We start from the raw sequence: 14,099 nt of genomic DNA on the forward strand, positions 1-14,099 counted from the left end.
TGGTGTTACTGCCAACTTTTATGCAATAGTACTTAGTCCCCTTATGGAAATGTGTCTCAGCCAAACCTCTATACATTAATGGGCCTGAATAAGCATTTTATGCAATGAATAGTCAACAGCATGAAGCATCAACTATGTACTATAAAGATAAGCTAACTTCTAGATTTGAGCCACTTAAGAACAACTCGACCATTTTGACTCCTTAACTGGAGAGTTTTGCTAGATGTCTAGTATGGGGATAAAGATTTTATTAATAGGAGATAGATATGTCAGAGGCACAGAAACAAAAGCTTTCTGTTAGTTGCTTAGCAAACTGGATTTGAAGAATTCAGGAAGGAATGATTTATGCATCTGCCTGGTAGTTACTCTACAGAGTGAATAATACAGTTTCCTCATTAGATTCCTGATTCTGCAATTCTGTTTACTTTGACCCTGAAACCTGGAAATATGTTAATATATTTTTATCCTTGCACAGATTTTGGGGCAACAGATTAATGATTTTATCCTTCCTGATGTTAACTTGATTGGGGAGCACTCTGATGCAGCAGAACTTGGAAGAATGCTTCAGCTTATTTTAGGCTGTGCTGTAAACTGTGAACAAAAACAAGGTTAGTTGGTATTTTATTAAAATGGTACATTATTCAAACTAGATATAGTTTTTGCTTGTTTCATTAACACAGACATAATTGGCATTGGGTTTTTTTTTTCAGTTTCTTTGGTGAGTGTTAAGAAAATTGACAATTAGTTTAATGTCTTCTATTTGACCCAGAATGAGTCAGTAGTGAGCCAACCTGAAAAAAAGGCATTGGTACTTTAAGATTTACACGGAAATCCTTAAAGCAGCAGCATCTTTCTGATCAGACTGCTGTAATGAGTACTTGAGAAGTGTTGTGCTTGTCTACATTCAAAGCACTTCTGAATCATTTCAGATTGATTTTTCAGTGAAACATTGGTTTAAAAGAGCACATATTTCCCTTGTTTCTCCCATGAGCTCTCTCAGAGCATCCAGTGATGGGAAGGTGCTTCAGTCCCTTCTAGGAAGGGTGGGCTTAAACTTGAGGACACTCCTCCTCCTCCACGAGACTCCTCCTTAGCACCCCCAGTTTTAGCTCAGCCTTTCTTCAGACAGGTTGTGTTATTGTTTTCCTGGTCAGAATAGAATACTGGCGATTTAGCTGATTTTCGTTCGGTTTTTTGTTTTGTTTTGTTTTGTTTTGACGTTCCAGCCTCCTGAGGCTAAAGCCTCATAAACAGGGAGGCTTATCTTTCCAATCTGCCCTGAGGCTAAATGCCTCTCCTTTCAGAGACATGCTGCCTTAAACTTCTAAACAAGGAGGTTTATCTCTCCGATCTCCCAGCCGGCTGAGTAAGCGCTCTGTCCCTTCGAGGGTTAAACTTCCATTTAAAAGTGCAGCCTTTTTTCCTTTTTATTATGAGGCTTTCCCCGCAGAACAACTCAGGGCAGGGAATTAGCCCCTGCGCCTTCCCGCTGAACGGTTTTGCTTTTAGCAGGCCGGGCGGTGATAGCTGCTTTCGTTTTCATTCTGCCACAAGGCAGCCAGCATTTTAAAGGCTGCGTGGTTAAATTGACTGAGTAATTGTTACTGTCTGTAAGGAAAGTTACCCAACAAGATTTCCCTTTTGGGGGGGACCTGGGGAGGGGGAGTCCCTGCCACCAGTCCACTGGATGATAGAGGACTTGAACTGCTGGATTCCACAGGCAATAAGTGCAGCTAAACTGATCTAATTATCAGTTACAGACCTCTGTGTCCTGATATAGGTACCAGGTCTGGAGGGGGGAGTGTTCTGGTCTCCATATTTGATATTACAAGTGCTTTATTCAAAAATTGACTTGATTGACTTAAATTCTACAAATCTTTAAGTTATTAAAAGATAGATGATAGATAGATAGATAGATAGATAGATAGATGATAGATAGATAGATAGATAGATAGATAGATAGATAGATAGATAGATAGATAATAAAGCAAAACAGTACAAGGATATTTGTTAAAGGCATCGGGGAACTATTTATTCCAGGATCCCCTGCCCCTTAAGGGAGCAGGCCCCTAGGTGTTCCAGCCACCTAATTTCATAGCCTCTTTCCATTGCTATCAAAGGCATTACCATGGCCAGCAGCTACAACTCCAGATCTAGACTAACTGCTAAAAATAGAGATAAGTCCATGGAGCCCCAAAAAACCTCTATGGCAGAAGAGAAAGATGCACACAGACACCATCAGAAAGGCAGGTGGAAAAATGTACACAAGCAGCTGCACAGCCCACCTCTTCACCACTCATCATACCCTCTACCTCACAGGCTCAGAACCCTCCAACCGCCCTTCTGGATTTATCCAGAAGGAGCAGCATATTGATACAACCTCCCCAGAAGGCTCTTTCTAACATTCTCTCCCCAAGGAGGGCCCCAGAGGCAACATTTACGCCAACTGCAGCTGGCCTCAGACAAGAGGAGGAACTTCCGGAGGAAATCCCTGCCAACATGAGGGCGTGGAAGGAGCTAGCTATCCAGAAGGGCATAGCAGCAGGCGTCCAACAGACTATTCAGGCAGGACGAACACCCTCAGCTTCGGGTTGCAGTTCTCTTTCTGAACAATCTCTGGGCATCACGGATCCACATCTTCATCAGGTACCCCCGTAGAACTATCAATGCCCATTGTCAGAGACCCTCAGTATACACAGGATATGGGAGATCAAGGGGATCCAATGGATCAAATGGAGGAGGGGTCGGTACACACCGTTGACCAGGTATTGTCAGAGGTGGATCCGCTAGAAAGGGGGATGTCTGACGATGAAGGCCTCTCACCTGACCTCCCTCTATTTACAGGATTATTCCACCCACGATTATTTAAATCCCTGCTGTTTAAGGCACAACTGGATAATACGGGTACCCCTCCCCCACCAAATACTCCAGGGGAAGCAGAGGATCTCATATTCTCTCAACCAGTCACTGAGGCAGAGGCTATCCCTGTGCCACACATGTTTTCCAATTTAGTACAAAAACAATGGGCTGCAGCAGCCTCATATCCCACTCCCACAGGACATGATAAAAAAATACTATAATTTGGCCCCCGAGTTCTCTAAATTTCTAAACACTCCAGAAGTGGATGAGCCTATCATTGCGCTTGCATCTTCCTCAGCCATCCCAAGTGAGAGCTGAAGAGGCTCTCAAGCCTGAGGAAAAGAGGGTGGAACTAGCCCTCCGCAGGGCACACGTCTCGGATGCATGGGCCATCAGAGCAGCCCACAGCTGCCTCCTTTTTCACCAGATCATCTCTCAGATGGCTCCACCACCTGAGGGATACCATTCCAGCCTCAAACATTAGGGCACATCAAGATGTGGCTAAATTAATTGCTGCTGCAGAGTTTTCACAGATGCTACCTTCAATGTAGTTAAATTTTCCTCTAGGGCCACTGCTTCCCAAATTGCGGCTAGAAGGTTACTTTGGCTCAGGCATTGGCAGGCAGATGTCAAGCACAAGTGGAGGCGTGCCTCAGCTCCCATCGGAGAACAAACTATTTGGCAGTGCGCTTGAACCCCTCCTAATTGAAACCAGAACCAAAAAGAAAATTCTTCCCTCTCTTTTTCGTCGATCAGAGTCCAGATCACCACAGCCCTTTCGTAGGGATTCCTTTCGCCCCTTCTACCAACCCTACTATCCAAGATTTCAAAGACAGCCTGGATTCAGACAACAGACAAATAGAATTGAACCTGGGGACAGATATAGAAAGGAACTCCATCCTAGGAGACAATTTCGAGGAACAGGATCTAGGCCTTTCCGCAGGTCCAAGTAACTACCACAATGAGATTCCCATTGGTGGTCGCCTAAAAAGGTTTGCCGACCAATGGGACTCCTCTACCACTGACACATGGGTCAGGAACACAGTACGATTTGGTCTGGCACTGGAATTCAGCTCCACCCCCCTGGATTTTTTTATGAAGTCCCCAATTTCCAGGGACGCAGAAAAAAGGTTTCTCATGGACACAGCCATAGCACATCTCCTAGAGATCTGGTCCATACAACCCGTCCCTTCTAATCAAAAAGGTCTTGGTTTTTATTCGCACCTCTTCATGGTCCCTAAAAGTTCAGGGGGATGGAAGGCAATCCTGGACTTAAAACGCCTAAACCAATATTTAGTTTACCGAAAATTTAAAATGACCACTCTCCAATCCATCTTACTCAGCATCAGAAAAGACGATGTCCTTACCTCCATAGACCTCACAGAAGCTTACTTACATATCCCAATTAGGCCCCCACATTTCAAATTCCTTTGTTTCTGTTACAACAACGTCCATTAGGAATATATTGCTCTCCCATTTGGCCTAGCTTCAGCTCCCAGAACTTTTACAAAGATCTTGGCTGCCTTGGCAGCATCACTCAGAGATAGGTCCATCCGAGTTCAATGCTACTAGGATGACATTCTTATTCTGGCATCTTCCATCAATCAAGCAAATTCAAACACTCAAACTACACTTGTAACCCTACAACTACATGGGTTCTCAATCAATTGGTCAAAAAGTCATTTAACACCCTCTACTAGACTCATTCACCTTGGCGCCATCATTGACACCTTGGAAGGCAAAGTTTTCCTCTCCCCTGACAGACAAGAAAGCATTAGAGATTTGGCTCAACAGATCAGAACTCTTAGGAAAGTACAACTATGTCTCCTTTCTAAATTGCTCGGAAAAATGATTTCTTGTATTTCTATTATCCCTTGGGCCCGGTTCCATGCAAGAACCCTGCAATGGTTCCTGTTGCCATACCAACGTGCCGGGAGAGATGACGCCAGGACTTGCGTAAAAGTGCCATCAACCGTTCTCAGGTCTCTACGATGGTGGACACAACCCGAAATCAACAAGGGATGCCCTTTCAAGGACCCACACAGGTCGATTGTTACAACAGATGCCAGTCTAGTGGGATGGGGGCCCACTTCCAATTACATACAGTGCAAGGCCTTTGGACGGATTCAGAGAAGGCACACAATATCAACTGGCTAGAACTGAGAACGGTGTACTTGGCACTTCGAGAATTCCTCCCGCATCTCCATTGCAAACATGTGCTCGTCTTAACAGACAACGTAACTACAAAGGCCCATATCAACAAACAAGGAGGCACTCATTCCAATCTATTAATGAGGGAAGCAGAAAGACTATTCCTGTGAGCCAAAATCCATCTTCTGTCTCTAAAGGCGGAGCACATATCTGGAGTAGCGAATGTATAAGTGGATTGGCTCAGCAGAGCCACGTTGGACCAATCAGAGTGGCGTTTGGACCCCAAGATCTTTCTGGAGGCTACTGGGAGGTTGGGCCAACTGGTAGTCGACCTGTTTGCCTCCCCACTCAATGCACAGCTTCCACGATTCATTTCTTGTTACCTATCGCAGGGGGCGGAGGACATGAACGCACTCAGATGTCACTGGCCCATCGGACTATATATGCCTTTCCTCCACTCTCCGTGATTCCCAAATTGATTCAGAAGTTGCTGGAAGAAAAAGTGGACCTGCTATTAGTGGCTCCTTATTGGCCATGGCGAGCATGGTTCGCGGACTTGAAGGACCCCTCGTCAGTACCACCGTGGAGGATCCCATCATCGGTCATATTGCTATCTCAAGGCCCAGTGCTACACCCGGACCCCCAATGGCTAAACTTAGCTGTATGGAAGGTGAACGGCGACGTCTGAGAGATGCACTCCTTTCTACTCAAGTTATTCACACTATTCAGTTGGCTCAATGTCCTTCGACGAACCAAATCTATGAGGCCACCTGGTCTAGCTTCTGCCGTTGGTGTCAGAAGGTTCAGATCGACCCCACTTCCCCATCAGTAGTGCAGTTATTAGAATTTTTACAGGAGGGCCTAAACAAAGGGTTATCACCCAATACTCTGTGGAGACAGGTGGCGGCCCTGGCTTCGGTCATATCTTGGGATGATTTTACCTCCATATCTCATCACCCTCGCATTCACAGTTTTCTGCGCGGTGCCAAGAACTTGAGGCCCCTCATAGTGCACTGATATCCAACTTGGGACTTAAATAAGGTACTATTGGCCCTTAATACAGGTCCCTTTGAGCCACTAAGGACCACGACACTTTGATTTCTAACCTACAAAGTAGTTTTCCTGATAGCAATTACATCTGCCCGAAGAATCTCCAAACTAGCTGCATTATCGGTGCTCAAAGATCTCTGCATTTTCCATTCGGATAGAGTGGTTCTCACACCAGATCCCTCCTTCATTCCAAAAGTTAATTCGGCATTCTATAGAGCTCAAGAGCTGGTGCTCCCAAATTTTTGCTCATGTCCATCACACAGGCTCAAACACCAATGGCACCACTTGGACGTAAGAAGAGCCTTAAGCATGGTGCATGGTGCCCTCCAGAAAGACAGAAGCCCTCTTCGTGTCTTTTCAACCTAACACCCTGGGGCACAAGGTTTCAACCTCTACCATAGGTAGATGGCTAAGGGCCACCATCGCTAAGTCGTATGACTCTCACTTGATTCCAGTGCCCCAAGGCGTTACCGCTCACTCCACCAGGAGTGCAGCCACCACAGCAGCATGGGCGACCCAAGCTACAATAGAGGAGATTTTCCGAGCTGCAACCTGGGCTTCTCCATCTCCATTTATTAGAAATTATAAAATTGATGTATTTGCTTCTGTTGAGGCTTCATTTGGTAGGTGAGTTTTGCAGCAAGTTATTTCAGAGACAGTTAGGTCTGCAACCCAGATGGAGTCCCTCCTTTAGGACAGTGCCAAGCTTTGGTATGTCCCATCACTGGATGCTCTGAACAGCTCATGGGAGAAAGGGCATTGATATGCCCGTTCTCTGTGAGCTGTGAAGAGCATCCAGCCCCTCCCTTTTATTCCATCTGGTAGGGGGTCTGTTCCGGCCAGGGTTGTTACATAGGCTTAAGCATATAGGGTATCAATACCTTGGCTTTGCAAAAATGGGGTTGCTAAGGAGGAGTCTTGTGGAGGAGGAGGAGTGTCCTCAAGTTTAAGCCCAGCCTTCCTAGAAGGGACTGAAGCACCTTCCTATCACTGGATGCTCTTCACAACTCACAGAGAACGGGCGTATCAGGTAAGTACCCTTTCTGGATGCCCGTGGCTTACTGGTTTATTGCGTTTGATATCACTATTTTTTATTACATCTCATTTCTCTAAATAGTATGAATAACAGAGTTGGAAGAGACCTTGGAGGTCTTCTAGTCCAACCCCCTTGCATTCTTGATGTAGCTGGAAGGCAGTATATAGGTAGGAAAAGATTTGTTAGCTATTTATATATCTCTTATTTTCACATGAAACCAGAAAGTATTTTTTTAATAAAGTTTTATTTGGGTTTTCACACATACAAATTACAACATCTTTTTTGAAAATAGCATGGTCCCGGGTTGAACTTCTTTATACAGACACAAAACTCAATTTCATGCTCCTTTTTGTATTCTATTCCATATCTTATACTATTTTACATTTTCTATATAGTTTTTCCCCTCTTTTAATTTTCTCAATTTTATTTTGATTATCTCATCTCAATTCAAATCATTATATTTATACTTTTGTCTGTTCTGTTTCAATTTCATATTATCTTTTCTCATTAAACAAATTTTCTCCTGTAGTTACTAATTGGAGTATGACACCTTTATATCTTTTAATTACATCCATTCAACTCTTATTTAAACTTCAATATATACCTTAAGTTTATGACCTTCAATATAATATATAATACATAACTTCCAATTGAATTCTGCTTGGTACATTCTTATAATACTATATATTATATATAATAATATATATTCTTTAAAAAAAAAAAGAAAGATTGTAAATATATGTAATTATAAACCCTAATTCCATTCCAGTTCAGTTCTATCATTAATAATCATTAAAATCTTAACATCTTTAACACTTCTTTTCAATTAAATATCATACTTCCTTAAAAACACATATAATCTCCATAATTAATTTTTCCCTTATTTCTCTTCACATGTGTTTTATAAATCATTAAATATACCTTTTGTTACATTTATTTATTGACAAGCATTCCACTGAATTACGGTAGCTATTTTATCAGACATTTTAATCATACATTGTTTCATATTTTCTAAAATTATTTCTGCTTCTAATATAACCATACTATCTTATGTACCTTTGCAGAATCCCTTTTTCCATTAAGTTTTCACCCATTATCTCTAAATAGGCCCTGTTTCTCTATATTTTGCTTCTGTCCTTTATAACTTCTTTTCCTTTCTTTCTTCCTTTTCATCTTCTCCCTCCCCTTTTTACCCCCTTGTCTCTCTAGTTCTACTTCTCTCTTCTGCATTTCCCTCTTCTGTTGCTTTCTGATTTTATACTTATTTTTCATTCTATTTTTTTTTTGGAGTTGTTTTTCCCAATCTTAAACTTTCCATTCTCTTTCCCCCCTTTCCTTCCCCCCCCCCACATCTAAGATTACTTGTTCATTAAAGATGGCTTCTTCTTTGTTGCGATCTTCTTGTTCTGCGGGCATTTCTTGTTGTTTCTCATAATTCCAAATCTCCATTTCTAAAAACTGAAATGCGAAACCAAAAGAACCTCTCCCTTCTTATGCATCTTCTTTTTTAAGTTCCATTTTCAGTTCTTCTAAAAGTGGAGCCATTTTAAACAGTTTTAAACAACCACCCGATTTATTTTAGTCATTCAAAACAATAACCAAGAATCCCGAAATCATCAAGTAATCCAGATAGTCCCGAGTTACCGTATATCTTCTTATTTCTTTTTCGACTTTCTCTTCCTGGGGTTTTTGTTGCGATATTTCAGTTAGAATGTATCTTTTGGAAGTCTTGTTGAGATTTTGCTGTAAGTTCTTTTTTAATTCCAGGCAGTCTCCTCCCTTCCAGATCCTACCCTTTCATTCTTTTTCTCTCCTTTCCTGTTTTCAAAAGCTTTTAATTATCCAGAAATCTTTATTATCCCTTTGACTTTTTATTTTCAGCATTAAATGCCTATTGATGTCAAAGTGGATTTTTTTCCAATTTCTTGCTTAAGTCTCTTAGCTGTCAGTATAGGAAAAGGAGAAAACCAAATCTTTTCCCTTTTCTCTCTCCTTCGCAGCTTAAAAATCTTCTTTGGGAACAATGTTATTGTTTTTTAACAGTTTCAATTCCAGGGTACCTTATTTGTTGCTTTTGCTGTTTGACCCGGTCAACCAAAACTTTCTCTTCTTATCTTCCTCCTGCACATTCCTTTCCGGTCGAGTTCTTCTTTGTGGTGGCCATTTCTGACCACCGCTGCAACCGCCTTCGGGAAAGGGAGTAATGGCCAGCTGGGGAGGAGAGATGCAGCTCTCCTCAACCCTGCAGGCAGTCTCCCCCCTCTTCACCACCTCTATGGGGTGGCTTAGCCCCGAAACCAGCCGGCTCGGGGTGCTCCAGTGGCGAGCATGGATCGAAGCCTTGCAAAGATGAGGTTTCGGTCTGTCGCTGAAGAAGCTCAAACCGGAAGTCCCGAAACCAGAAAGTATTTTGTGTTCTTTTGAACACTGTTTTATATTAGGATCACCAAAATGCATGTCAGAAAAGTAAATTTGTCACTTAACTGCTTACAGCTACATCTTTCAGTGAACTGAAGAATGTGCTATAGAATAATTCATTTTAACAATATAGACATTTATATTTTGCTTCCCTCAGTTGTTCCTTTAAAACTGATTTTGCAACAGGATACAGCCTGTGCTCAAGACTAGCTGGAAATTGCCCACACATTCATGACCAGAGTGTCACAACTTGATAATTGCATGGCCAGCTACAATCAAGTTTTGATAAGTTTAAGAACATTTTTATGAAATATTTAAAGGGGAAGGAGGTGGATTGATTGTATATGTCTCTGTTTTTAAAGAATGGAAAGATATATCTATTTCTGCTGTGCCATTTTTTATGGTCTTTAATTAAATAACACACCTATAATTATCTGCTAGGAGTGAAAAGTATTAGACTTGCTGAAAAGAGACTTCTTGACAATCAGTTTCAGTTCTTCAGTCCTACTTATCCCCTTGCATAGAGAAATTCAATTTTTTTTAAAAATTGAGACATTTATTTATCTTTGTTTATTTACTTTATATCTCATCTTTCTACTTGTCTGAATACTTAAAATGGCTAACAATAATTAAAATACAGAATATAAATATGAAAGAATAGAAATTAAATGTAATGCTAAAAGCCCATTAAAAGAATTCATCTTGAGCCAAAATGAACTTGAATTTACATCCCTTGAAGTTTGCATTCTTCAATTCCTACGCATGGATTTGTATTCATTTGTATCAGGGCTAGTAACATAGTTGCTGTAAATTAACCTATACTAAATGAAACACTTTAGTATTGTTGGTGTACTGGACTTGTATATCCTTCTGAATTTTCTAAGCATGAATTATTACAACTGTTTTCTTACAGAGTATATTCAAACCATCATGATGATGGAGGAATCTGTTCAACATGTGGTTATGACAGCCATTCAGGAGGTAAGGAGTTAAAAGATACACATCTTAGTTATATAGTGGAACTGGTTTCCAGAATTCATACTGTGTGAACCTTTAACAGTTCAGAAATATGATCAGATGAGGGATGAAATATTTTTAAACATAAATTAATGATATGTTCCACTTTGCTTTTATGTAGAATATTTACATTTCTGAATACTTGGTCCCCCTCTTATATTCCCTTTCCTATTAATTTCCACCAAATCTTTGAATAAGAGCATATTTAGCAGTAGATATTTTTATGACTGAATTTCATTATTATCAATGAAATAGGGAAGGCTCAATAACTTGGAAAATCTTTATGAACTTTCCTGTGAATAAATACCACTGAATTGATTGGTATGTACTGGGTGGTGTGCTGACAAATGTATAACAACTATTGCTGCTATCATGTCTATGGAGATTCTCAATCATCCAGGTCATGGTAGTCCCAAAGGTGCTTTTTCAAGAGGCAACTGTAGAAAACCCAGTTGCCTCTTGAAAACATGCTGTGCAACAAGCTGCCAAACAACTGATCAGCATGCTATCTTATCGTGGCTTAGCTCTGCTCTCAAACTGACTCACAAAATCCCCCCCCCCCCAAAAAAAGACTCTTGCAAACTGGTACAAGCTGGCTCATGAAATTGCCCCTCCAAAATTACATGCATAGAGGAAAAAAATATATTTTATAGGTCTTTTCTGAACTTGGTTTTCTTCTTGGATACATTTCATTTCCAGACTATATAACGATATCACTGCTCTAACATTGATGTCGTTTTCTGCTATTGTTTTGCAACTTATCTTACCAGGCTTGTATCAGTTTGAGCAGGAGGAATGTATTGCTTCTTCTTGATTCCATGCTATTCTCTGGTGCTTGTTGGGGTGATTAGGTGCCCACTTCAAAGCTCTGACAATGTTACCTAGTCTGGTAATGAAATATCTGCAAGAAGGAAATCAAGTTCAGAAAACATCAATAGCCCAACAGTTCAACCCTATATATTTACATTTGTGGTTTTGTTTTATTTTTGTTTCTTGAATCCTGTAGTATGTGCAGTAGTAGTTAACAGTGTATTGGTTTTATTATTTCACTGGAATACAAATGTAGAGCGTGACCATGTTTCTGGTCATGTGTATCCAGTACAAACAAGTTTCTTGGTTGGTTTTTTGGGAGTGGGGATAAAGAGGTAGTATACTAAGTAAATCTCTAAGATCCAACCTGCACTAATACGATAGCAGAGAATCAATAGCAAGGATTCAAAAGATGATAGTGCAGTTGAGGCACTACTTCCCTGAAATTAATGCAAATAATAAAACAAAAGATTTTCAAGCGCAAAATATACTGCTACATATTCCAACGGTCTTCTTCCTTCCTGTAGAATGTCTATTCGCAATTGCCATTCAGTAATACCACCACTTGAAATCCTTCTTTTTGCAAATCAAGTTTCATTTATTACTATTTTTTTTTTAAAAAAAGCTGGGGAATTAATTTTATTACTCTCCGATGTACCCTGTATCTTTTTAAAAAAAAATTGTTTATTCAAAATTTCAAAAATTTCTAAAAAAGAGAAACATGTTCTCACATTTGGCAGCGTTATCGTAACAGTATACATATCTATTAGTGTCAATTAAATTCATTTACTACAAATATATCTACAACTTATTTACTAAATCCTTACTTATTTATATTATTATATTACAATAATTATTTATTTACATTACTTGACATATATACATAACTATATACACATTCGTCCTTATTCCTATTTTTCCTTAGAATTTCTTTAATCATTTTCACTAAACATCTTTACTTCCTTTTTACTCAGCCATTTGTACCATATATTCCATATTATAAAGAAAACTCCTTCTTCCTTATTTTTTAATAGCATGGTTAATCTAATCATTTCTGCGCATTGGTGAATTTTATTGATTACTGCCAGGTCTGTGGGGATGTACCCTTTATCTTACTGAATAGCAGTATATTTGGTAATAACAATATTTTTTCTCTTCTGTGTGGGCAACTTTAGTTTATGAACAGTAGTATAAGCATTTGTAGCAATAAGTTACAGAGTAGTAAAGAGATCTTGCAGTGATGGAGGAATTATTTTATGCCTCAATAAATAAGGCGTTAATTATAATTTTTAGTGAAGTAAAAAAAGAGGAACTAATGTGCTGTCCAGCCAGTATATGGGAATTGGATAGTTAGGTAGCAATTGTGAGCTGTACCCTTAAGGGAATGCATCATGGTAAATGTAGTTAAGGTATCCTGGGAAATGTAGTCCATGTAACGTGATCACATCTGTAATCCTAATTGGTCACTAAATTGACCCTCGATGGGTTGGGGGAGTTTTCCTCACTCTTGGCTGAACTCATGGACTCATGGTAACTGTTCTACTTCTATCGTTACAAGATGGGAGAAAAAGGATAGGAGATAAACCATCTTTTTACCTACAAGACAGATATGCAAAGGATTGGTCATTAAAGAACTTCATCACAAATGTGAGTTATGAGGATACCTGATGAACCAATAAAAGTACTTTGCTATGGATGTTTTGTGGAGTTTATCTGCATCTGTACAGGATACAGAATAGTAAAAAGATGGTTATTTGAAGTCCTGAAGCCCATCAGTATAAAGACAATTTGGATTTCTGATAAAGCAAAGTAATGATGAAGTCAGGAGTGAATGTGGAATGCTAAGCTCTGTGCCTCAGTTTGAATTGCAGGGAGGGGCAAGAATCCCCCCCTTCCCCTTTTACACAAGAGACTTTTCAAATATCCTATGTGCTGGCTTTCAAAGGCAATCAAATTTGCCTCCTTTGATCCTTTTTTTTTCTCTTCCTTTACTGAGGCAGGATTCCTTTGTCTTCGTATCAAGCCAGGAAGGGGCAAATTCCCCCTCTTTTTCTCTTCATTGAAAGAAGTGCTGTGTCTCAAATTACAACTCCTAACTCAGAACCAATTTGTAAAAGAAAGGGAGGGGCCAAGTATCTCTCATCCATCCTTGTATTCATCCAATTACAAACCCTTTCCAAACGCAATGAGAAAGTTTCAGAAATCTTGCTGGCATTTTTAGAAAGGAAAACTAATTTTGCCCTGCTCATTTCAGCTGAAAGGCTTTGCATTTTTCCAGCTCAGAGGCAATAAGAGAAGCTTCTCCAGCTGTTTTTACAATTATTCTGGCCGTTTTATTGAGGGTCATAATTCATTACTGACAAACCATCTTCAAAGCAAAGAAGGCTAATCCTAGCAACATTTTAAAAAGGAACAATTTCTCTTTCTGCTCAAAACCTTAAAATTTCTTCATGTTCCCCTATCTTTATTAAATAATTTTAAAAAAAACATATAACACTTCAAGAAAACCTTTGGAGTGTTGCATTCGATTGATTGGTTTTTCTTCCAGCAAGGAAACAATAAATTCCTCTGGAGTTCACCCCCCCCCCCCGACTCAAGCAAAGCATCCCACAGCACCATCTGGTGGTCAAGGAGAAATTTCCCAGAGTTTACCAATACGTGCTTGCAATGATAATCCCTTTTTGCAATTATTGTGGACAATTTAATCAATTTAATTCAAATGTTCCAAGATTAACTGCAACCTAACAGACCTAAGCAA

At 39.9% G+C, this 14,099-nt stretch overlaps 1 protein-coding gene across 2 annotated transcripts in view; it reads left to right on the forward strand.

The window, feature by feature from the left end:
- HOOK3 (hook microtubule tethering protein 3) overlaps positions 1 to 14,099 on the forward strand; it is a 66,251-nt gene that overhangs the window by 19,249 nt on the left and 32,903 nt on the right. For both annotated transcript variants that reach the window (XM_026673005.2, XM_087957460.1), the window contains 2 exons: positions 476 to 608; positions 10,428 to 10,495. In XM_026673005.2, coding sequence (XP_026528790.1) covers positions 476 to 608; positions 10,428 to 10,495 — 201 coding nt within the window. The remainder of the gene's footprint in view (positions 1 to 475; positions 609 to 10,427; positions 10,496 to 14,099) is intronic.

Source organism: Notechis scutatus, chromosome 2 (assembly GCF_049901735.1).
Source record: "Notechis scutatus isolate UNSWTSFEM ecotype Mainland chromosome 2, rNotScu1.2, whole genome shotgun sequence".
Taxonomy (NCBI): Eukaryota; Metazoa; Chordata; class Lepidosauria; order Squamata; family Elapidae; genus Notechis; species Notechis scutatus.